The sequence below is a fragment of the Rhinolophus ferrumequinum genome, chromosome 14 (genome assembly GCF_004115265.2).
Source record: "Rhinolophus ferrumequinum isolate MPI-CBG mRhiFer1 chromosome 14, mRhiFer1_v1.p, whole genome shotgun sequence".
Classification (NCBI taxonomy): domain Eukaryota; kingdom Metazoa; phylum Chordata; class Mammalia; order Chiroptera; family Rhinolophidae; genus Rhinolophus; species Rhinolophus ferrumequinum.
In genome coordinates, this window is record NC_046297.1 from 17612740 (window position 1) to 17639757 (window position 27018).

General features: G+C 37.7%; 1 protein-coding gene across 13 annotated transcripts in view; it reads left to right on the forward strand.

Annotated features, from left to right (window-relative positions):
* ASPH (aspartate beta-hydroxylase) overlaps positions 1 to 27018 on the forward strand; it is a 202867-nt gene that overhangs the window by 144357 nt on the left and 31492 nt on the right. For all 13 annotated transcript variants that reach the window (XM_033126574.1, XM_033126578.1, XM_033126575.1 and 10 more), the window contains 5 exons: positions 2271 to 2421; positions 4327 to 4463; positions 8929 to 9027; positions 11082 to 11171; positions 15945 to 16082. In XM_033126574.1, the coding sequence (XP_032982465.1) occupies positions 2271 to 2421; positions 4327 to 4463; positions 8929 to 9027; positions 11082 to 11171; positions 15945 to 16082 (615 nt within the window). The remainder of the gene's footprint in view (positions 1 to 2270; positions 2422 to 4326; positions 4464 to 8928; positions 9028 to 11081; positions 11172 to 15944; positions 16083 to 27018) is intronic.

Below are 27018 nucleotides of genomic sequence, written 5' to 3' on the forward strand. Positions count from 1 at the left end.
TTTCTTACATGTCCTCAAATGGTGGAGTTATGCTTTATTTTGCGTGCATCTATATGTTACTTACAGCACCCACTTTTTTTAACAAGGTAAACATGTTGAATAGGATATTCTGAGAAAAAATTTATATGTGCCACTTTCAGCATCTAACTAAATGGTAATTATCAAATTATAGTTGACTAAATCTGATGAGATTTTGATGACCACGTTATACATTCTCCTCTCTCTTCCTGTCTCTCGTATTTCACTCCCCGTATTTCGTTCCCAATCTAAGTATCTTGCTTATTTCACTAAGAAAATTGAAGTATCCGCAGAGAACTCCCACGTGATCCCACGACTGTACTGACAACCTACCTACACCTGCGCCCATATGCTCTTCCTTCCCTCCTGTCAGCGTGGATGAACTGTCTGGCATCCCTCTCACCTGCTAAAGACATCTCTTTTAATTTTTGTGTCCCTCTCTGCATCATCAGATTCTCCTCTCTGCTGAATCTTTCACATCAGCTTAGAAACAAGCTATAATATTTCCACTGTTTAAAAAAACTCTCCCATGTTTCCACTTACTGGCCCATTTCTCTGCTTCCCTTTACAGCAAAACTCCTTAAGAGAGTTGTCTGCACATCCTTCCCTCTTGTTTTCTCTTGAACCTACTCCCTTCCATTCCGAGTACCCTGTGGCGCCATGGAAACGCTCTTGCCAGGACCAGGGAGGCTCCACACTGCCCAAATCAGCATCTCACCCAACCTGGCAGCCGCTTCTAATATGATTGCTCATTTCTTCTTGATACTTTCGTCATTTGGCCTCCAGAACACCACTTTTATGGTGTTATATTCTTCTTTCCACCCTCTTTCTCTGTCCTTTTGGCTGGTCCTCCACTGTCTGTCTGACCTCTAGTGGCCTTGAAACATTGCAGTACCTTAGAGTTCTGGTCTTGACCTCTTTTTTTCTCTCTACACCCACAACTGCTTCTAGCTTCTTAGCTTTAAATACTATCTCTGTCTTGACAGTCCCCCAATGTATATCTCTCCCTCTGACCTCTCTCCTGAACCCCAGACTCATATATGCTCTGTCCTATCCAATATCTGCACTTGGATACCCAATAAGCTTCGGGGTCTAGTATGTGCAGAACGGGATTCCTGGTTCCATACGCCTGCAGGCCTGCTTCTGCCCTGCCTTCCCATTCTCAGGGAATGACAAGTCCATCTGGTCATCGCGCAGGCCCAAAACCTTGACTCGATCCTTGACTTCTCTCTCCCCCTTTTCTCATCCCCTCCATTCATACAATCTGCAAATTTGTTGGCTCTGACCTTCAAAATATTTCCATGGTCCAACCACTTCTTCCCACCTCCGTCACTACTCCCCTAGTCCAAGGCATCTCCCCTTGTCTGTGATCCTGCGGGGACATCCGACCTGGGCTGTCTGCTTCTCCCCCACCCACCTCAGTCTGTTCTCCATACACCACCGGCGTGATCCTTTCGGCACATACATCAGATCATGTTAAAACCCCGTGTCCTTCCATCTCACATAGAGTTAGTGTAGGAGGCTTGGCAATAGCTTACCAGGTTCTTCATCACCCAATGCTCCCCGTCATTTCCTCCCAGCTCCCCTCCTCCACCAGCCTTTTCTCTGTTTCATGGCCCTCAGTCTTGCTATTCTGTCTGCCTGGGATGTTCTTCCCCAATATTCTCACGTCTTGCTCCCTTACTTCTTCCAGGCCCTCCCTCATCACCCTGATTAAAGTAGCATCTTCCCTACCACCGCACTCCCAGGGTTCCTAAGCGTGCTTTTTTTATTCACAGCATTTATGGCTATCAGACACATGATACTCTTATTTGTAGATTGTGTTTCTGTCCTTTCCAGAATGAAGCGACATGAGAAAAGGGTTTTCTCTGTTTTATTCAGTTTGTCTCTACATGAGTAGAGCAGTGTGTGGCTCCCAGTTCTTGAATGAATGAAGAAGAACAGGAAATGGACTGGAGCCCTGGCTATATGATGTAAATGTATGACATGACATAAGTCTCCATCAGCCCTAGCGTATATTCGTCTTGCTTTTATGATATTCTTTCTCATCTGTACCTTAGTAGCTAACTTTCCTCCATATTATTAAAATAGCATGTTGTATTGCTTTCCTTTGTTTATTTTCTTAATCTCTTGATACATTTTAATGTCTTGAATGATTTTCAAAGCATGTCCACAAGTTAACTTTTCATGAATCTCTTGGGTGATGACAAATATACACATGGCACATTTATCCAGTGTGGGGCTTCCTCTAGTGTGAAGACGATTTGGCCGAGAAGAGGAGGAGCAATGATGTTCTGCGCAGAGCCATCGAGACCTACCAGGAGGTGTCCAGCCTGCCCGATGTCCCCGCTGACCTGGTGAAGCTGAGTTTGAAGCGGCGATCAGAGAGACAACAATTTCTAGGTAAGATGGACTGAGAAGAGTTAATTCAACAGCCCATGCCATGCTTTTATCTTGAAGAGCCTGAAGGCTACACACTCTCTGAAGAGTCTAGATACATGGAAGGAAACCTGAGTTCTGTAACTCGTATCAGATAATTTACCTGACTGTTTCTTAGGCTGAAATAGTAATGCTAACCTTAATAATCACAAAAATGCAGATGGTATTTTGAGCACCCGTCCCTCCTTACCCCACCCCACCCATTTTAAAGCTGAGATAAATGGGATGCTGAGAGGCTGGGTAATTTGCCTAAGGAATTATAGCTAATAAATTAATAGGTCGGAAATAAAAAACTCTTCCTGTCACGTCAAATTCTTTTTTCTCTTAACTATAACAAACTGATTTATGCAGGCTGAAATTATCAGTGGGGCAGTTTTTATAGAGGAATATTAGCAGTTCCAGGCACTCTAAAAATTTTCCCTGTAATGTTTGACTCTATGCCAAGGAAATTGATAGACAAAAAAAATGAATCATGAAGTAAATTTGCACATATTTGAAAAGAGCACTATAAAAGCATCCTCTCTGACCAACCCAGGTCCCCAGAGCCAAAGGCAGTAAGACTCGCGATAAGCTACCTTCCTTATAACCAGGCTTGTGGTTTCCTCCCACATGTAACAGCTAAGATGGGCGCCAGGCTGGCTGAGTAAGTTACACGACCGAATTACAGGTGTCACTAAGAGAGGTTCATGTAAGCAGTAGTCAAGGTCAACTGACTCTTTTCTCAGTTTTCTGAGGGATGGGATTCGAGGTAGTGGTGTCACTTTGGTAGACGACCAAAAGCTGTGATAGGAGCAGATGACCCAAGTGATGATTAAAAACTAGAAGAAATGGTCAGTTAGATTTGTATTCATAAGGATTAGTCCAGGGGATGGAAAAAATGCAGCACGCGTGCAGGATGGATGAGTCAGGACGGGGACTCGGGGGGCACTCACCATGGGTACAAAGTCAGCATTCCTGAGTTGTCTTCTTGACTCAGGCTCCAACATGGCTCTGCTTACACAGGCCACTGATTCTATCGTTACAATTTTGATATTTTGTTCATCGTGGACTGTATTTTTTTTATTTTTAAAAAGAATACATAAATTGGGATTCTCACAGTATCAACCTACTTTGCATACCAACTTTGCTTAATTAAACATTGAGGGTGCACACCAAAAAAAAAAAAAGAATACATAAAAATCACTCATCTCGATTATTGAATTTTCAGTACCCTCTTCCACGTTGGCCCCAGCAATTTAACTTTCTGTCACATAGCCTTAAAAATGAATTGAAGCGAGGATTTTCATGACTCATGCGTGCATGGTATCCTATCGTCCACCAGAGGGTCCCCTAATACTGGATGATGTCTCCTTCGCTTCCTGCTGAGGCCATTCATTCCCTAAAGATGGAGACACGCTTAACTGGAAACAGTGTCTGCAGTGGACCTCAGCGCCTCTTCAAGTTCCACGCAGGGTGCTAGACCCTTAAATCATTAGACTTTTTGTCTGTTCTCTAGTCATAATTTTAAAGTTAATCATAATAAACCAAAACTACCTCTGTAAAATATTTTTATAAGGAATTGGTAGTTAAAACTTCGTTAAGAGGGAATTTGACATAAAAAATATAAATGGTGATGAATTTAGAAAGTGAGAATGTCTTTAAAATATTTTGTTTATGATAAGTGTTATATTCAGTATCTAATACAGGAGTTATTGATAACACTGCAACTGTATGATGAAATCTTAATAGCTGTCTGTATGGACTCAGAGTTAAACTGGTCTTCAGGCTCTGTTGAAAGGTCTCGTGTGATGTGTAGTTTCAATGCAAACATGGACGTAATCTGTTGTTATTTCTATTGTTTTTTGTTTTGTTTTTCCCGTGCCAAATCAGGTCACATGAGAGGCTCCCTGGTTACCCTGCAGAAATTAGTTCACCTATTTCCTGACGACACTTCCTTAAAGAATGACCTTGGAGTGGGGTACCTCTTGATAGGAGATAATGATAATGCCAAGAAGGTTTATGAAGAGGTGAGCGAGCAACAATCTTCTATTAACTACATCAAATTGTTTTGAGCATGAAGTTCTAATGTTATTTGTAAATTGCATTTAATACACCCAGTCTGTCACTCTCGTTATTTTAAATTAAGTTAAATGGAACGTATTATGATAGGTGATATCTTCTATATATTGTTTTCACATCGCTTCTTTTTCCCTTGATCAGATTTTAAATTTTAGTTGACACTTGGTACATCAAAACCTTCAACCTGTAATTGTGATACTTTTAAAGCTTCATGTGTATCAGTCAGTCCACAAACAGCCTTTCTAAAAGTGTTCTATAATTATGATAGGAAGAGGAACTCAAGTTTCTCACGAACATAAAAGCACAATCTTTTCCTTTTTTCACTAAAAGTCTGGTTGAGAGAGAGACTACAGAATGCCTTTCAGGCCTATGGAGTAAATTACTCACCTTTCAGAGGGTATGGACTCTGACCCTCTAGCAATGATGCCTTTAAAAGGATTTCTATCCTGTAATGGGTATTTTAATAAATGACCTGTAGGTCACAAGTAACTGTAAAATCTAGAAAACTGACTCCTTCAAGGAGTAAGGCAATTCACTGGGTGTGGAGTAAACAGGATACCAAATGAACTTGCAAGCTGGAGAAAGTTAATGCCTCTGTAAAAGAAAGATGAACACATTTATTTATTATTCTTTAATTTAGGCCTTTTGGTCAATGGTTTTCCAACTGGTGCACTTTCCATGAAAATGCTACTACTCAGTGATAGCCAATATGATTCATTCTGTCTTTAAAATGCTGTCAAGTAATACAGTGATTTCATACTCAGTCTAGGGACTGGTCCACTCACAAAGTGATGCTTTCCTCCTTTTATTGCTATTGATGCTCAATTGAAAATCATTGAATTTCAGAGCAGTTGTCTCTTCACCCTTGTCATAATCTTTTTACCTACAGCAGGAACATAAGTAAGCCCTTTGCTTTTTCTAGTGTCTCTAATATCTACCTACACAAAGTAGATTGACCCTACAGTGTTGAAAATGTGTGCCATCCACTAACGTACCTATTCCAGATCATAAAATATGACCACGAGGGGCATTGTATTTGCCAATGGCCAAAACATAACACAAGCTTTGTCTTGCAAAGTTTGGTTAAGGGGAACCTTATGTATATCACTAATTCAGGATTTAGTAAGAACCATCAAACTATGTTAGATATACCCATTATTCTGCACTTTCAGAAGCCACAGAGATGGAATTGTAGAATTCATTCCTCTCTTCCTCCATTTCTTCCTTCTTTTCTTCCTTCCTTCCCAAAATCATGATCAAGTGTTAACTGGGGGCTAAACACATGTGAGTTTAGGGCCGGATCTGAAAACATACTAGTTTCTCTCACCCACTAAGGATTTGTCCTTCCTCACCTTTTCAAAACCTTCCTTGAATATATTCACATTTTTAACCTGATATTGAATCTCAGATATGTGAAACATTTTACTTCATCTTGAAAAATAAAATTCCCCTGCTGGTGTTTATACATTTGAAATAATAATCTCTGAATAAACACCACAGGATGCAGAAAGTCTAAAATATAGCTATATAATGCAGTTGAGGGTGTTTCTTTTTAAAGAAGCATTAATAGACTGAAAATATTTGTGGGGTTTGCCTTATACTTAATGGATTCTCTTTCCTTAACCACACTTTATCCTGACATGTTATGTCACAGTCAAATATCATTTCCAGGAGTAATTTTATTTTAATTACGGAGTAATTTTATTTTTTTCAAGTTGCTTTTTATCTCTGAATACATTTAGAAAAATTAATGATCATTTCCATTCTGGGTTTTTTGCTGTGTTTAGTTTCAACAAAGATTGACTTTAAAATGGTTGGACGCAGATGGCTCACATCTGTAGCCCCCGGAGGTGCTCCTGAGTTTCCCTCCACTAGTGACACTGCCTGTTACCCACGCCACCCACGGCCAAAAGGTTTCCCTCTCCTTACTCCTCAATGTATCCATCCACTGAGTCAACACATATTTGGTGAGACCCACCAAGATTGCTTCGGAAATGTAGCTAATGATACAAACACAGTGTCCCCTCATGGAGATTATCTTGCATGTGATACTAAACAGAATCTTGTGTGATTTGCCTCTTGCCATCTTCTCCAATCTCATTCCCTTTTGCTGTTCCTAGCCTACCATTCCTTTTTATTCACTTTTTCCTATGCTTAAATACCTCCTCTCCGTCTGTCCTCTATCTTCCCTTTGACTGGTGAACTCCTATTGATCCCTAAAAACCTTTCAGACCTTGCCCCACCACACACACCCTAGAGGAAACTAGGTGTTCGTCTGCTGTACCCCCTTCATGCCTCATGCCTATCGCTATGGTTACACTTACCACATTGCATCGCCTTTGTCTCCTTTTGGGTTGGTCTCCCTCCCTTGACTGAGAGCTCCCTAAGAAAAGTGAGTGTATGTCATTTATGTTTATGTGTCCAGAGCCTAGAAATGGTCTGTGCACTCTAAAATAACTAGTAAAGGAGTGCATTTGCTAATTCCTTGAGGTGATGGCTGTGTGTCTACAGTAGGCAGAAATTCATCTACGTAGCTGCAATAATTGTAATAATCTCTTCGGAGTTATGCTACCAGAAACATGATCGGCTTCAATTCATTTCAGTCCAAGGGTATTTATTGCATTATTGCTCAGCATCTAACTTGGAAATAGATGCTCTGGAAGGTTCAGAAGAAGCAGAGTATGTGCTTCTAGAGTTCTAGTTAGGGAGGAAAGCCCACATGCACCCATCCATTCAGTTAGAGCAGATTCCTCGGTGACCTACCATATGCCAGCACTGTTCTAGCCCTGGGGATCAGCAATGAGTGCGACGGACACAATCCCTGTAGAGCTTCTATCGTAGTGGGGGCAATAAATAATAATAGTCAGATGGTGATGAGAGCTATGAAGAAAAAGGTGTCAGTATAAAGAAGTTAGAAAGTGACTAGAAATGGGGAGGAGGCCTGTGTGTTTTCTGTCGGGTGATTGGGCGTAGGCTTCACTGGGATGGTAACCTTTGAGCAAGAATGTCATCAAGGTCAGGGAGTAGCCATTTGGACACCTGGGAGAAGAGTGTCTGAGGCAAAGGAGTGCTGCGAGTGCAAAGGTCCTGAGGCAGCACTGCCTTGGGCTTGCGGTGCAGCCACAAGCGTCCAAGGCACCTCAGAGTGGCTGGTGGGAGGTCAGTAGGACAGAAGGCCAGGGAGGTAAAGGAGCCCAGCTCAAGAGAGGCCTTGGAGGCTATTCCTAAAACTTGGTCTTACTCTGAATGAGGTGGAACCCCGTTGGGTTTTGAACAGACAAGGGATGAGACCTGACATGGGATTTAGTGAGTCCCTTGAGGGCCCATGTAGAGAATGGACTACAGAAGAACAGGGCTGGGGGTACAGAGGGTCAGCGGTCAGGAGGTCCTGTAGGAAGGTAGGGGGAGAGATGACAGACTTGGACCAGGTGGCGGCAGTGAAGGAGATTACAAGGCATGTGATTCTGAATATATTTTGAAGGTAGTGTTGGCTGGATTTGCTAGCGGATGAGCTGTAGGAACAGATACAAGTTAGAAAACACTGAAGAGTTGGTAGCGCCTCCTGTGGACTCACCAAGGGCGTGAGGTCCCCTCTCCTGACATGTTACTCCTTCTGTGTAAGGAAGCCATGGTGACTGTTCCCCTTTCCTCCTCAGGCTCAAGGTTAAAGAGAAGCTACAGGATATTCACTCAACTCACACCTGTTTCAACTTTTGCTTTGGTTCTCTACATTAGTTTGTCTAAGCCTCTTCACAAGTTGACTGTTTTTGTTTTGATTTCTCACTGCTACCGTTTAATTTAGAGGCATTTTAATCATTCATAAGAAATGCATATGATATTACTAGTGATTTGATTTATATTAAATATTTACCTGAGTTTTGTCACAGAATATTGGATCTGCTCACCACTTTATCCTCAGTTCTTAAAATGATTTGGACCTTCAAGAAATGTATTGAATGAATGGATCATGATATATTATGAATGCAAATCTAGATTTTCTCTTAAGGCAATGTATAAAGCATGTAGAAAAGAAATGTAATAATCATTCAGAGTTGACGTCAAGGTAGCAAATTTAAAGCATTTTCTCCTGACCACTAAAAGAAATACTGAAGTCGTAACAATTGACAGATATTTTGCTGATTTGCATTGTTCAAAACAGTGCTTTAACAGTCATTGCCTTTTCACTCATTTCTTCATTCTTGAAGAACTAATGTATAGATGTGAAAACATCGAGTTGAAGGGAAACGGGGCCATTTAAGCCTAATACATTGCAATGCGACAAAACACTAGAGTGTTGTACACTGTAACATCATAATCCAATCTGAGTACAGCAAAGCTAATTACAATTTGTTTTGACAGCCATCTGCGGGTGTGTAGTCAATCACAATAGCTTCTTGTTTTCTTTGAGCTTAGGTTCTGAATGTGACACCTCACGATGGTTTTGCCAAAGTGCATTATGGCTTTATCTTGAAGGCACAGAACAAGATCGCAGAAAGCATTCCCTATTTAAAGGTAACTGTCCCTGATGTGCTCTTTTTCATCTTCCGTTCCTTTAAGTCATTTGGTCACCCTTGATTATGCGCTATAGATTGACTGGCGTGCACTGCTGAGTCTTTTCACCATGAAAATGTACACCCTCTGACCATGACATTCGTAGACCAGTGTGGACCTTCCCCATAATTGAGTGTCGAATATAGAAATACCAAACATGTGAGCAGACTCTTGGGGAAGACTTTATGGAGAAATTCCTAAAACTGCTTTTATTAGTTTTTTTTGAAATGTCAAAGGTAGACAAAAATTATCGACGTAATATTTTAAAATATGGGTGATGCATTAAGTGTTCCTTTTACAATTTAATCTGACTGTTTTGAGCTATCGGGCTTTTGGGGGGTTGACCTGTTAAGTCTGCATTTTTTATCTCACTTTGTATAGCTTGCCATGAGCCCTATTCAGATGAGTTCCAATATGTAATTAAAGTATGCTGTCATTTTTCCTCTCTCCTATCTAGTCGAATCCTTGTCACGTCACCAGAATCACACTCGGTCTGGCTCAGGGCTGTCCCACAGAACTGTTTGCCACGAGGGAAATGTTCTTTGTTTGTTACTCTCCAATATGGTAGCCACCAAGCCACATGTGTCCATTGAGCACCTGAAACGTGGTAGTGTGACTGAGGAATTGATTTTTAATTTTAATTCTAATTAATTTTAATTTAAATAATAGCATTAGCTAGCGGCTACCATATTGGACTGGTAGATGGTTGGATGCCTCCGAACTTTTTTTTTAAGTAACTGTATGTTACACTTTTATGATCACTTTTCTTGCACATGACTTAACTTGCATGTTATATTTGGCCAACGTAATTCTATTAAAAACAATTTTAATTGCTTGACTCTGTTGAGAATCTGAACACTTTATATAATTATGCATATTTCTGGTTTCACTTGAAAGGCCCTATCTGGCCCACGTCATAGCGCAGGAGCTAAGAGGTGCTGCCCCCTTGAGGTGGGCGTGCACCCCGCAGTTTGTCGTGGCTGTCACTGGGCCTCTGCAAACCTTTGTATTCCCTGTGGAGACCCTGTGGCATGTGTGTTTCTCTGGTTTAAAGTATTCCCCTTAGATTTCCTTTGACTTAATAAGGGCCTGATAGTACTCTCCTTGCTTCAGAGATGGGAAAACAGGTAACGAATGAGGACATTTATTTGAGTGTTTGTTAGTCAGGAACCCTGATGGTGATTCTCTTCTCCTGAGTCATGCTTCTCCTGTTTCTTGCAGCTACTTCTCAACATTATGCAAATAAAATTTCTTAACAGTAAAATGGCTTCTTCTTGTGAAGAAGCCTCAAAAATGCAGATTTTTGTAAAGAATTCCTTGACATTTAAATATTTTTTACCTTTATCCTTTTTAAAATTTATTGTTGTGTATTATTTTCTCTACCCGCCCCCTTTATTTTTAATGTAAATCTCAATTTCAATCCTTATGTGGGAGACAGGGATAGGAATCAACTAACTGTTTTAGAATAAGATTTGTTTAATAATAATTACATTTTCAAAGATTGCAATTATTATATGTTTTGTAAAAGATTTTGTTACAAAGCAAGGACATATATGTTTTGAGTGGGAAAAAATATTACTTGTAGTTGGGTCTCTATCACTTCAAGTATCTATGAGCAACTAAACATTTTGGTTCAGGAATGAAATAAAAAGCTTCTAGATGACAACTGTTTAGATTTGGGGAACAAAAGTAAGGTGATTGATAGTCAGTCAAAGAAATTCCTTGGGATATTGAAATATGAGTGTTCCCACAGAGACAATTCCCAAAGCATTGTTCTAATGTTATAGGTGATTCCACTGTTAATTAATGATGAATGTGTTCTTAAATTTAACTTTTATTGACTCCTTTTGGTTTTGTATTTTAAATATTGTCCAGTAACCTAACTGCCAAACTTTAATATTGAGATGAATTTGTCTGGTTCTTAGGTTTTCGTATGGTAATAAAGATTAAGTAAGCCAATGAATTAAGTGTGGTATTTAATTATTTCATAAATGCTAACACTTTCCTTTCTACAGGAAGGAATAGAGTCTGGGGATCCAGGCACTGATGATGGGCGATTTTATTTCCACCTGGGAGATGCCATGCAGAGGGTTGGAAACAAAGAGGTAATGTGTCTCTAACTTTTGGTTCTAACAGAGCATAGAGTGGGGAGGGGTGATTATTTGTAACAGAAAGTTACAATTGAAAAAATATTTAGAGCATAAACTTTTGAAGGAAGTGATTTAAACTTTTTTTAAACAACCCAACAACTCCTACTTAATCCTATAAAGAGTTTTTGGGATTTGACTTTTATAGTTTCTTTCAAGAAAGTATGTGAGTGAGTAATCACTCATAAGTAATCAGAAGAGCGGCCTCTAAACAAGTGTGTGTATGTGTGTGTGTGTGTCTGTGTGTGCATGTGTGTATGTGTGTGTGTGTGTGTCTATGTGTATATCTGTGTGTGTATTAGAGAGAGATAGACATTGCCTTGAAAATTTTTTTTTAATTATGAAATAAAGAGATTTTAACAGTTTGCCTAGATTTCTTTTTATTTTATTTTAGAATTTTAAAAGTAGTTATTTTAGAATGAAGTCTTTACTCAACTGATTTCTAAGCACATTTAACCCAATGGTTAATTGTGTAAATTACCTTCTGAAATATTTAATACCAAGTCTGAAATGAACACCTGTAGCTATAGTAATGGCAGGTACTGACACAGAAAATGTAATAGCTAAAAAAAAGTTACATATTTTCTTTGTGATTGTTACTTTTTTCCCTGAGTACAGTGTCAACTTCTTTAAGCGTAATATTAGATCATTAATCATGACAGTATGTACTGTATGTTCCCAGACTTTCATAACCCACCATGATTTACACAATATGGCTGAACAGCCAAGACCACCTTTCCATCCTACACCATCTCAGGGGGCTAGACTGGGCTCTCCTTAGAGTCAGGGATACAAGGGTGAAGTGAGACACTGATGCTTTGTAACCATTGTATTCCATGTATGCAATAAAGTGACACCTAAGGATAACACAGCTTCACGTTTCTCAAATTAATTAAGAACATGGGACCATTTGGACAATTGAGGGTTTATTGGAGCAAGGGGTTTTGTGACGGGGTAATTGCCAGCTAGAGACACAAACCAATTTGGGGTAATAGTGATTTGGGTAACTGACAGTTTTCTTTATGCACGTCTATGTATCTGTACCTTTCCCCCTTTAACCCACCAGTTTAGTCAACTGAAATAGAATAAAATATGAGAGTGATGAGAAAGAAGTGAGAAAAAATTATTGATTAGTAATCACTTTCGTGTTCCTTCATTTTTTTACATCTTAGTGCCTCCTTTGAAGGAGAGGGATAAGAGAGATTTTGCTGCAGTATCTAACACTGGATAAATGTTCATGTCTAATTGCTATAAATGTAATTGTCACTAATTAATTTATCTTTGAACATCTCAGGGTCCAGGGCAAAGACAGATAAAAGAAGTCTATGATTTCTTCTCACATCTTAGATGAAAACAGCCCTTATTTCAAGGGCAAAGAATTTACTACTAAACATGTGTTAAGGGCTTGGGATTTGAACCTATGGGACTGTTCCATCAGCTTACTTATTTTAATATGCACAGAACAGCACAGTTCTTGAATTTAAAAAGTTCACAAGGATTCATACTTCCAGGGAACAAAAATAAGCCTGTAGAAATTCCATGTTGCCATAGTCTTAGTATCAGATATGAAATCTATGAATTGACTGTCATGCTCTGAGTTCGCATATTGGGAGGCAACCATCCTTCACATTTGTGTGCACGGAGGTCTGTTCCTCGCACCAAAAGAGAAACAAACCCACACCTCTGTGCTGCAGAGGTTGACAATAAAATTGTCTTTGTGGAAGGTTTTTCGAATGGGTGTGTTTCACATGGACAGGAAGAGGGAGGAACGGAAACCATGAAAGTCTTAGCAATTTCCACGTCAGCTGTCATCAGTATTTCCATAGTTCCCACATTCTAGCTCTCATCTCTTACTCGAAATCCAGGCTTGTATGTCTACTGTCTACTTAGCATCACCACATGATGTCATAGCGACAACTCACTTGTCTTCCTCTAAACCATTTTTCTTCCTGGGCTCAGGCTCTTATTTGATGACACTGCCAACTTCCTGAGCTCAAGACTTGAGGCAACTCTGGCTCCTCTCTGTCCGTCCACAGGCCTCTTCTCCCTCTAGTCTTGTTAGGGCCACATTCTGGGACGTCAACTTCCTGGGGTCTTTGGCGTCCATCTCATCTTCCATTTGCGCGGTCAGTGTTGTCATCCCACTGTAGTCAATTGCTGCCTTCGATGTCAGTGACGGTTGTAAGAACCTGCCTGTGGTTTCTTGCTTTAGTCTTAGGCCTTCTAATGCTCAAAGGCCTCACGATGAAAGATAAAAGAAAAGTCCTGTTTCCAAGAGAGGACATTCACGATCCCCCATAGGCCTTTGCAGCCAACCCTTCTTTCCATAAGTGTGTGTCCTGAGCCCCACTGCGCACTGCGATCCAGGCGTCGCAGGCTCCGGCTGGGGCTGCATGTGACGGGCCTGTTCCCCAGATGCGGCTGGGGTTTTCTGAGTTGGAATCATTCGACACTTTTCTGTGTGTGTGTGTGTGTGTGTGTGTGTGTGTGTGTGTGTGTGCACAAACTCTACCTGGCAACAATTTGAAGTATAGAAGACACATATAAGAAGGTGCCCCCAGGTGCTGTTTCTATTTTAGTATTCTTGATTAGCAATATAAAAGGGAAATAGTAAAGAAGAAATTTTCAGAGGATTCCGACTCGATCATTGATTTTTCTATCAATTCTTACTGTAAAGTAGTTTAGATATTTTTTTTAAAGGAAGTCTAGATTAATTCATTGGGTCTTCTGTGTCGTTGAAGATGATTTTATCATCATTGAAAATAACATTGAAGATTTTTTTTAATTCCATATATCATTGTCATGATGTGTTTCTCTAACAGTTAAATGGCCGAGGGGTACAGAATTAAGGGTCCAGCAGGACTAACTTTGTGTTTCTTTGAGTGTCAGAAAGAACTTACAGATAGTTTAGACGTGACGTTGTAAGGAAAGTGACTTGCCCAGGCGTCCAGCATGGTGAATATTAAGGCAAAGACTAAAATCTAAGACTTCTAACTCCTAACTACAGCTAGGAGGTTGGCTGTTTTGGTTTCTTATAATATTTTTTTCTCACTATTCTAACAATGTACCTAGTCCATGAAATGAATTACTGAGGATTCAGAATTAATATACTTTAAGAGTTTCAAGACAAAATCATCTGTTGTAATTAATATTGTTGTTCACTTTAACACAAAAAGGTATAGGAAATAAAATCCTAAATTTAAATTGGAAAAAAATAACAAAAATAGTCAAATTAATTTCAAAGATAAATTGTTATTAAAAAAAAATCAAACACTTAGGTATTTTAAGTTTCTTGTTTTTAAAGAATCTATAGCTGCAATTTACATGTATTTCAAAGAAAAAATATGAGTGGTTAGCATATGCATTCTTAATTTGAGATATTTAAAAAGATAAATAAGAATATCACTTTTGAATTTTATTATTTTTTTTAATGATACAAAGATGGGAGGATTGTGGAAGAAGTTGCCAAGAGCCCTGGGTGATAGTTCAAGACACTTAGCCTTTTTAAACCTCAGTTTCAGCACTTGTAAATTGGAGATATTTGCTGTTATTGGAAAGATCAAATACGATACATATATAAAAGCAAGTAGTAAACTAGAAAATGTTACTGAAAATATGCAGTGGTACTGCTATCACACTTGATTTCTCCAATGAAGGAAATTTTGAAATGTGGTTTTTAAAAGACTTTTAGAAGTTAGTATACTTTACATTTAAAGTATATCTGTCTTACGAAAATATGCTTCTGGAATATCTTCTTAATCTGCTTGATATTAAGTGCCTGTGTTTAATTGATCAAAATGTGTTTGAAATCACTCTTCAAAAATAACCATTAGATCAGACTTATAATAATGGAGGTGAAACTATTGAGGACACCACTAGAATCATTTCCATTCTGAGGACAAAGGAGTGTGCACACTGCAGGAAACCTAGGGGGGCCACTCGGGGAGCATATGGTTAGGGCGTCATTGGAAAGACACATATGGAGCAGCATACTCTGCAGCCAGCTGTCCCTGAAAAGGCTAGTCTTGGAGGCAAGTTGTATCATGTTACAGCTAACCAAAAGCTACAAATGTTATCCCTTATGGCAGACCAAAAAAAGAAAGAAACAAAAATCCCCTTTCAAAAAAATCTAATGTGGGCTATTGCTATATTAATGCCAAGTCAGAATAATATTTCCTTTTGTCTACTTAATGTAATGGAGTATTTACACTCTGTTACTTCAGGGTGGTGTTCTTAAATGCAGACATGGAAAGAACATGCATGTAAAAAGAAGGTACTCTTGACTTTAGCATTCCAATTTCGTAAATGCAAATATTTTGGAAGAAATTATTAAAGTCATAATCCTTTCCTTTTAAGGGAAACTTAGAAATAGAATTTAAGAATATATAATCTACTTTCGTGTCTTAAATTATTTACTACTCAACAAATAAGTTCTAGACTCTGCGCTGGACACTCTGAGGAAGACCAGAATGGGTACAGCATGAATCCTGGATTAAAAGACTTTACAGCCTGACAGTGAGAATTAAACGCACACGTTCACTTATAATAATAAATCATAATCAGAGACCCATTCAAATAACAGTCTTTTCGCCAGCGCAACAGACTTGGGCACCTGACTAGGAAGCTCTTTATTTTAATGTCACAAAGTATTACTTTATTTTCAGTGACTTTAGTTTTGAAATTAATTTTTAAAAATGCTTTGTATGTAGTTCAATTTTTCTGTTATTTCAGGCATATAAGTGGTACGAGCTTGGGCACAAGAGGGGCCATTTTGCATCTGTTTGGCAGCGCTCACTCTACAATGTGAATGGACTGAAAGCTCAGCCTTGGTGGACCCCAAAGGAAACGGGCTACACAGAATTAGTAAAGGTGAGTGTTAACTTAGACCTCATCCTCCCCTAATTCTCACCTATTTCCTACTCAAAATCGGAGAGTGCTTCTCATGGAAAGGAACGGCAAGGAGGAAATAGATTTTATATCCAGTGACATTTGCAAAAAAGATGCAGAAAGAATCTTATCATCCTGTTAGCCAAAAGTTTAATTGAGATGGTGAAGAAAGGAATTTTTTCTTTTTTTTTTTAAATTAACGTTTCTTGGAGTGACAATGGTTAGTAAAGTTACATAGGTTTCAGGTGTCCAATTCTGTAATACATCATCTAAATATCAATCACAGTGTGTGTTCACCACCCAGAGTCAGTTCTCCTTCCATCACCATATATTTCATTCCCCTTACCCTCATCTCCCACGCCCCCTCCCGCCTACATCCGGTAACCACTAAACTATTGTCTGTGTCTATGAGTTTTTGTTTCTTTATTTGTTTGTCTTATTCCTTTGTTGCTTTCAGTTTTATATTCCACGTTAGTAAAATTATATGGTTCTCAAATTTTTCTGTCTGACTTATTTTGCTTAGCATAGTAATCTCAAGATCTTCCCATGTTGTCACAAATGGCACTATTTCATCTTTTTTTATGGCAGAATAGTATTTGATTGTGTATATATATATATCAGATCTTCTTTATCCAATCAAAGGACACTTTGGTTGTTTTCACATCTTGGCCACGAGAAGACAGCGTGGAGGTTCCTCAAAAAACTTAAGAATAGAATTACCATATGACCCAGCAATCCTTCTCCTAGTAGGTATCTACCCAAAAAATTCTGAAAACATTTATCCATAAAGATATATGTGCTCCAATGTTCATTGCAGCTTTATTTAAGGAATTTTTTCTTGAAAAGCTGTTCTCAAGCGTTTTGGCTTTAGGACCCCTTCATACTCTTAAAAATTATTGAGCACCCAGGGAGCTTTCTGTGGGGGTGGGGAAGGGAGTTATGTCTATTAATATAATTATCATTAATTGAAACTAAAAGAGAATGTAATGATTATTTATGAATTCTTTAAAAATAACTCCATTACATGTTAATATAAATATTTTTTTAAAAAAATAACTGTGTCTTCAGAACCAAAAATGTAGTGAGAAGATTGGAATTGTTTTTATATTTTTACAAATCTCTTTGATGTCTGGCTTAATAGAAGACAAGAGGATTCTTACTCACATCTACTTCATACACACACTCATTAGAGCAGTGATATTACCATATGTCATGTGGCTTCTGGAAAACTCCATCGTGTACCTGTAAAAAAATGAGTGTGAACAGAGCAAATAATATCCTTGTATTATTAAGAATAGAGTTTTAATCTTGCAGACCTCCTCAAAGGGTCTCGGGAACCCCTAGGTGTCCCTGGACCATACTTTGAGAACCACTGGTCCTCAGTCTATTAAAAAAAAGGTAGGCATAAATATGTTTTAGAAAATATGATGGCAAATATGTAGGAAAGAGAAACTAAATGATTCTAACAACTTAATGGCTAAAAAAAAATTAGAAGATTTTGTATTGGTGGATTAAATCCAAACTGTAAGAATATCTTCTTTGTGATTTTGGTAGAGGCTGGTCAGAAGTTTACTATTGCTTTGGTAAGCTCCATCTTATTCTTATAGACATTAATAAGATGGGAAGTAAATTAACTTAAAGTTTCAATAATACTGCTTTCTACTCAAAATATAAAAGATGTCATCTACCTTATGGGTGAGATGGGCTTCAGTTGTCCAGCCTGAGAATCTAACCACCATATATATACATTGTTCATATAAGAAACAACATTCTGAATTTTAAACAGCTGATTTTACATCTTCAATATACGTTTTCCAATATCACCAAACAGTTCTCCAGTTCTCAGTGAACACTTATTGGGTGTCCTACAAATTTATCTCCATTCTGACACTGTCTACCTGGAGATAGCATCAGGTTCCACAGCGGGGTCTTAGCAATATACGGCTTCACCCTTTCAGGCATGTGGTGTAATTGAGCTAAAAGATAAAATTGTCTCTTGTCCTGAGCCTCTTTTGAGGTGTTGATATAATATTGGATTTCTCTCGTTACATAACTCATTTATTCATTCCCTTACCTTCAGCTGCTATTCCTCCTTCTCTTCATTTATACTCAAACTTTCCCACTTTGGAAGGGACGTTAGGTTCGCCACAGTGCTGATCTCGTTTACAGGCTGCAGTACTCGTCTAGCAAGTGCCTCCCCCAGTCCACTCCCATTCAGACAGGGCGAGGTTACGTAGGTACAGAACTACCACCAGACAATATAGCCATATTACCTCATTTGAGAGACGTGAGAAGGGAAAAGCAAGAGAGACAAAGTATTGACAATTTTGGAATCTGCGTGATGGATCTGTGGGGGTTTCTTATACTGTTTTCTCAATCTCTAGATACAAGTTTTACATTTTTCAATTCTTTTTAAAAGAATGTCTTGAATACAATGTGTCTGTAAGCTTTATAATACTTTGCTGATTAATCATCATAAACAAATTGTAGTCCATAATAATCATCATAATCCAATTGTAAAGCAGGCTGCCTTTGAATATTTTATAAATCAGAAAACCATGGTGTGGTGACAGGGAATGCAGATTAATTCAAAGAAGTTCTATACCCAAAGCAGAAAGAGTATCGGAAAAATATCTTTCTTGATAAATGTAATACATTTAGCCCTGCCAGTGATTCTTTCCTTCGTAAAATTCCATCTTTTCTCAGATTGTATCACACTGAGCTCTTCTGATTCTCTTTCCACCTGCTAATCTTTTTCTCTTGGTCTCTCTGTGAGTTTATTTCCCTACTGTAGCTTTTAAGATGCTTTCAAGTTCAAGTAACAGCAATGACATTCAAACTTGACTTAAAAAATAAGAAATTCGATTGACTCATGTGAAGGAAGCCCAGCAGTAGGACAGACCTCAGGTGTAGTGTGAACAGAAGGAATGTTTTCTTGTCTCTGCAATTCCTCTTTGGTCACCTTTGTCCTTGTGCTGGCTTTTTACAAGATGGCTGCCAGCAGCAACTGGAATGGAGGGTCGCAAAGTATTTGGAGGCTTCATAACATTGTTGAACCACCACACCAGTCCTAAATGGCCTTCTAGCAGACCCTGTCCTATTGATCATAACCATATCACATGGGCACTCACAGTTATAAGGGAGTTTGAGAGACCAAGCAGCTGGCAACAGGCTGAGGCAACAAGCTTCCAGCAGGAAAAAAAAAAAAAAATTGTGGCTCTTCATCGAGCAGGGAACAAAAATCTTTCCCTTTAGTCTGAGCCAATTTAAGTCACATTTCCACTCTGGGTGAATTACTGGTAAGGGACTATGAGATTTTCCTTAAAACAGCAGATCAAGGAAAGGGTCAGATTCCTCTCAATTCAGTGGATTATCTGATGGATGGTGAGCACCCGAACTAAATCAGGGTTCTGTTAGGGAGGAGGAAGAGGCACAGTGGATGTTTGGAAGGTGACCTAGGGTTCAGTGCCCTCGCTGACCTTGGACTTGCACTCAGATCCAAATATTGTTCTCTGCTCTGGGTTCTCCTGTCCTTCTCATTCATTTTCTAAGAAACCGTTTCCACTCTTGATTCAACTGCTGTTAAAATTTCTACCAAAGCTATGCTCCCTAATTAGACTTTTACTTTTTCTATTCATCTCCAACTGCATAAATACATTAACATTTAATGTGAAAATTAACTCACCATGTAATCCATGGTTATATTCCTTTATAGTTATATCCTGACTTTTTAGTTTTGATCAGTGATTCAGCTTTACCCCCAAATACCAGATTCATTACTGTCTTTATCTCTTACCACTGCCATTTACTATCTTCAGCCAAAATTTCTCTTCTCACTAAACTTTCCCTATGATAGTCTATTTTTATTTACCCTCTTCCTTTTTCCTTCTCTCCTATCCCCTTCATAGATAACTCATATTTATCCGTCACATGTTGGAAAAGTTGTCATTTCTTTTAGGAGGCTATGTTATTGGTCCCTTCTTACATGTATCCAAAAGCACCTTATATGTCCTTTTTAAGCACTTAGCATATTATCGTGTTTCCCCGAAAATAAGACCGGGTCTTATATTAATTTTTGCTCCAAAAGATGCATTAGGGCTTATGTTCAGGGGATGTCATCCTGAAAAATCATGCTAGGGCTTATTTTCCGGTTAGGTCTTATTTTCGGGGAAACACGGTATAGAACACTCCACCTAAGAAAAGCAGAATACACGATCTTCTCAAGTACACATGGAACTTCCTCCAGGTACACCATATACTAGGCCAAAACACAAGGCTCAAATAATCTAAAAGTATGGAAATAATGCAAAGCATGTCCTCTGACTACAGTGGAGTGAAATTAGAAATCATTAACCAAAAGTAAGTTGAAAAATTCACAAATATGTGAAATTTGAACAATACTCTCTTAAGTAACCAGTAGGTCAAAAATGAAATTGCAAGAGAAATTAGAAAATACTTTGAGATGAATGAAACAAAAATACTCAGAGCAAAACTTAAAAGCTGCAGTAGTTCTTAGAAATTTATACCTATTAATGCCTATATTTAAAAGAATGATCATAAGACAATAATCTAGTTGTTCACTTTATGAAGGTAACATAGCAGAACAAAATAAATGCAAAGCAAGCAAAAAGAAGGAAATAATAAAGTTTAGAGTGGAAATAAATGAAATAATGAATAGAAAAATAATGGAGAAAATCAATAAAAGCAAAATTTCATTCTTAAAAAATTATTTGACGGCCTATTAGCTACACTGACTGATTAAAAAAAAAAAAAGAGTGAAGGCTCCAATGGCTCAAATCATGAATGAAAGAGGAGATACCACTACCAAACTTAGAAAACTTAAAGGATTATAAGGCAATACTATGAACAACTATATGCTAGGAAATTAGATAACCTAGGCGATATGGATAAATTACTAGAAAGACACAAATATTGAAACTATTGACTCAAAAGGAAGTAGAAAAATCTAACTATATCTGTAACAAGTAAAGAGATTAAATTAATAATTTAAAAGCTTCCCACAATGATAAGCCAGACCCAGATTTCCTCACTGGTGAATTTTATCAAATACTTAAATAATATCAGTCCTTCACAGACTCTTCCAAAATACGACGAGGAGGGAAAATTTGCTAACTCAATTTATGAGCCAGTGTCATCCTGATACCCAAATCAGACAAAGACATGCCAGAAAAAGAAAACTGTAGACCAATATTCCTTATGAATATAGACACAAAAATCTTCAACGAAGTATTACCATACTGACTCAAGCAACATATTGAAAAGAATTATATACCATGACCTAGAAGGACTTTTCTGGAGAATGCAAATGAAAATCAACCAATATAATCGACCATATTATTAGAATAAAGAATTAAAATTACATGATCATTTCATTAGACACAGAAAAGGCATTTAACAAAAGCAACACCCTTTCATGATTTAAAAAAAAAGATACATAACAAACTAGGAATAAAAGAGAACTTTGTCAGCCTGAAAAAGTGGCATCTACAGAAAACCTATAGCTAGCATTATACTTAATGGTAAAAGACTGAAAGGAAGAAGTAAAATTGTACCAGAGGTGCCAAAAAAAATGTATACAAGTGGACGCTTTGGTCAGCATTGCTCAAGCAGTAGTTCGCTGTAATCAGAAGTGTGTGGACACTGATGGTAACCACTTTGAGCACCTCTTGTAATTGCAGAAGTCAAACGTGACTTGTATTCATCTTTTGTTACTGGCATATATTGAGTATAACAGTTTTAATAGTTATTTTCCTTTCTTGAAATGTGTTTACATTTTTTTGGCACCCTCTGTATTTGCAGATGGCATTATCTTTTAGGTAGAAAGTCCTAAGGAATTCACCAAAAAAACTATTAGAACTAATAAAGAAGTTTATCAAAGCTGCAGGATACAAGATCAGTGTACAAAAATCAATTGTATTTCTTTACACTAGCAAAAAAACACTCCCAACATGAAATTAGGAAAACAATTTCATTTGTAATAGCATGAAAAAATATGACACTACTGTTTTATATTTGATACTACTGTTTTAGTTTAGAAGGGCTGCCATAACAAAGTACACAGACTAGGTAGCTTAAACAATAGAAGTTTATTGTCTCACAGCTCTGGAGGCCAGAAGTCCAAGATCAAGGTGTTGGCTGGGTGGTTCCTTCTGAGGACGCAGAGAATCTGTCCCATCCCTCTCTCCTAGCTTCTGTGATTTTCTGGCAATCGCTGGAGTTTGTGGCTTATAGATCTCTGACATTATCTTCACATGGCATTCATTCTCCCAGTGTGTATGTGTACGTGTATCTCCAAATTTTCCAATTTTATAAGGACACTAGTCATGTTGAATTAGGACCCACCCCAATGTCCTCATTTTAACTTGATTATTTCTGTAAAGACCCTGTGTCCAAATAAGGTCACATCCTGAAGTATTGGGAATTAGGATTTCAGCATGTGATTTGGGGAAACACAATTTGACCCATAACAGATGCTTAGGAATAAATTTTACGAAGTAGTGCAAGATTAGTATACTAAAAACTACAGAACCGGATGGGAGCAAATTTTAAAACATATAAATAAATAGAAATACATCCCATGTTTATGGATCACAAAACATAATATTGTTAAGATAGCAATTCTCTCCAAATTGACATAATGCTTTGATACAGTCTCAATCAAAATTCCACATGGCTAGGGTTTTGTTTGTTTGTTTGTTTGTTTGTTTAACAGAAATTGACAAACTGATTCTAAAATTCCTATGAAAATACAAGGGACCCAGAATAGTCAAAATAATTTTGAAAAAAGTACAAAGTTGGAGGACTCACACTTTCCAATTCCAAAACTTACTACAAAGCAACAGTAATTAAGGCAGTATGATGCTTCCATAAGGACAGCCATGTAGATCAGTAGAAAAGAATTGAGAGTCTAGAAATAAAGCCTTACGTTTATGATTAATTGATTTTTTGACAAAGGTGCCAACAATGCAATGGGGAAGCAATTTTCTTTTCACAAAAGTGCTGAGACAACTGCATATCCACACGCAAAATAATGAAGTTACCGTGTATTATTAAAAACTAATGAATTCAGAATCTAAATAAACCTAAATGTAAGAGATAAAACTATAGAACCCTTAGAATAAAACACCCTTAGAATAAAAGTAAGTCATTGTAACATTGAGTTAGGCAATGTTTTTTCAGATATAATACTGAAAACCCAAGTGAAAAAAGACAAGATAGGTAAATTGGATTTCATTAAAAGCTTAAACTTTTGTGCTTCAAAAGACATGATCAATACAATTAAAATAAAATCCACAGAATGAGAGGTAATATTTGCAAATCATACATACAACAAGGGACTCGTATCCAGAATATATAAAGAACTCTGATAACTCAATAATATGGAGACAAATAACCCAGTTTAAAAATGAGAAAAGGATTTGAGTAGATATTTATTCAAGGAAGATATATGAATGGCCAAGAAGCACATGAAAAGATGCTTAAGCATCATTCATCATTAGGGAAATGCAAATCACAACTACGGTGACATACCATTTAACACCCACTAGGATGGCTATACCAAAAAGGTTGAACATTGACAAGTGTTGGCAAGTATGTGGAACAATTGGAACCCTCAAATGTTTCTGGTGGGAAAGCAAAGTGGTGCAGCCACATTGGAAAACAGTTTGGCAGGTCCTCAAAAAGTTAAACATAGAGTTACCACATGGCCCAACAATTCTACTCCTAGGTATATGCCCAAGAGAAATGAAAACATATGTTCATACAAAAATGCGTGCATAAATGATCATAGTAGCATTATTCATAATAGCAAAAAAATGCAAAGAACCCAAATGCCTATCTAAATCGTGAATGATTGAATGAATGAACAAACAAAAAATGAAATGTGGTATATCTACCCAATGGTAATGAAAAGGGAATGAAGTACTGATACCTGGTGCAATATGGATGAACCCTGCAAACATTATGCTAAGTAAAAGAAGCCATACCCAAAAGGCCAAATATTACATGATTCTATGTATAGGAACTGTCCAGATTAGGCAAGTCCATACAGACAGAAGTAGATTGGCAATGGCCAGGGACTGAAAAGATGGGGTGAGGGGGATTTATTATTAATGTGTAATGGGTTGCTTTTTGATGTGATGAAAATGCTCTAAAATTAGATGGTGTTGATAGTTGCACAACTAAAGCACTGAATTATAAAAGTCAATTTAATGAATTTTGTGGTATGTAAGTCGTATCTCAATAAATCTGTTAAAAAATGGGAACCTGTGACATATATATATATATATATATATATATATATATATATATATATATGTAGTAGTTGAAGTATGTGAAAAATGAACAGGTTTCTGGAGGTTGATAAAGTCATAATCACCAGTGAGGCGATATAGTGAAGCAGTTTAGAGCGTGGCCCTGTAGCCACTTTGCCTGGTTTTGGTTTCTGTGGTCCATTCCTTCCTACCTACACGTATATCACACTGAGCAACACTGCTTTGTGTTTTGAGTTCATTATCTGAAAAATGCCTATGGAAATAGTACTTGTTACGGAACAAGTTCACTTAATAAGTAAGTAGGAAGTGCTCAATACATATTAATTATTATAATTATTGCAATTTGTAATTTTATTTATTACCAGGTTTTCATAGGAAAATGGTTTCTAGTTTCTAAAAAGTAAGTTGGAAAGCCAATTTTGAAATATTATATTTTATAGAAATACTAAAATAGCTATCATGTATTAAATACCTATTTGCAATCAACGTGCTGAGCACTTTTGTATATAATACTTCTAATCTTTACAACTCTGCAGGATAGGTATTATTGCGCCCACGTATATTATACAAGAGTAAAGTAGGGATTAGCAAAATTAAGGAAGGTCCCATTTTGAATGGCGACAGGACTGGGATTTGAACTGAGGTCTCCGTGTCCTCAAAGTCCATCCATACCCTTGCTGGTACCCCAGTATGCCCTCCAAGTTACTAATATCTGCGCGTGTGTCTCATATCCTTCTCCCGTTTGCCAATCAAGTCTTTATTTCCAAATTCTGTTTCCCTGGGCCTCTTAATTTCAGCCTTGTTTTAAGCTCTGCTTTCTTAGAACAGCAAGAACCAGGCATTAATCACAGGGTCGTCAGCAGCATGGCATCGCAAGAGCGTGTGACATCTCGTGTTTAGAACTCAGTGCTTTGTGCTTGGAGAGTTGGCTTTACTTCGCTGACTACCTTTTTTTGCAGAAATGTTAATATTGTATCTGGTTATAACTTTCAGAAAAACAAGTAATTTCATGGTGAGCACTTGAGAGTAAAGACTGTGACGAGATCGCCCACTGTGTGAGGAACACAGGGCCTGTGGCCATTTAGTTGACAGACACTTGCTTGTCAAGGTATCCTTTGATTTTCTTTTCTTTTTTTTAACATTTTTTTTATTAGTTTCAGGTGCACAAAACAGTGTAATAGTTAGACATTTATCATTTATATCCCTCACACAGTGACAACCCCCTCCCCCATCCAATACCCCCCTGACATCGCACACAGCCATTACATTTCCACTGTCTCTATTCCTAATGCTGTACTCCGCTTCTTGTAAATATATACATACACACATATATATATATATATGTGTGTATGTGTGTGTGTGTGTGTATATGTATGTGTGTGTGTGTGTGTGTGTGTGTGTATATATATATATATATATAATTGTAGTTGACATTCATTATTGTTCAACTTCAGGTGTACAGTGCAGTGACCATTGTATTACGCAGCCATAAAGAAGAATGAAATCTTACCATTTGCAACAATATGGATGGACCTAGAGAATATTATGTTAAGTGAAATAAGTCAGACAGAGAAAGACAAATGCCATATGATCTACTTGTTTGTGGCATCTGAAGAAAAGAATAAATGAATGAAATAATCGTTTGATTTTCAAATCACAGATTTGGATATTAGGAATCATGGATCATCACCCAGGCATTAACGTCTTAAAGTGGAAACCTTCTAGACCCTGTAGCTGCCATGTTTGGCCAAAATCCTTTTAGTATAATTATCCTGATTCTGGCCCTTACGTGACAATTAACTACCAGGGTTAGCACATTTTTATTTAAATTATCCTCATTGTGAGTTCCAGGAAGATGTAGAGAGCAATTTTCTTGAAGGCATAGGACAATGTTCAGTAAAATGCATCGTCAGTGGTTTTCCCTTTGGTTGAATTGTCATTATCCTTCCTCATTGTGTAGTTTGTAATTTGGCAACTCTGTGCACTAGGGGAGGTAAGAGGCTATGTGACTCAATGAAAAAAAATTGGAGAAAAATATTCCAGTAGTTTTCTCTTTTAGGCATATTCTCATTAAAATTGAGTAGGTTGCTGCTCAAATCACAAATATCAAAGCCCTAAGTGCCTTGAGGGTATTTAACATAGAAATTGAAACAAAAATGGATTAAAGTCTTTGCTAGGATATAAATAGAAAAGAGAAAAGAAATCTCTTTGAGTGAGAGCAAAGCCACCATACCTTAAGAATTTCGTTCCTCCATTTTTGAGATTAGCTTTTTGATCCACCGTATTCCAAGGCGAATTTTGATGTAAGCAGGCATGCATAGAAACCACCATTTATAACACTGAAAACACATCAGTCAAGAGCCACTGAAAACCATAGTTTAAAATATCCCCTTCGAATTTGTTATTCCTGCTACCTAACTCTTTACATTCATCACTGGGATAAAGGAAAACTCTTGAGTCCTTTGCCTGATTGTTTCAGAGTTGCTGCTCTGATATAAACAAATAGCATCACAGATAAGTCTTCCTTTCCTCGTATTGTAGTTTTATTACAGTTGGAGGAGAGCGCCCAGTAATATTTTGCCAATTCTGTGACACAGTGCTTAAGAATGATTGATTAGAAGGAT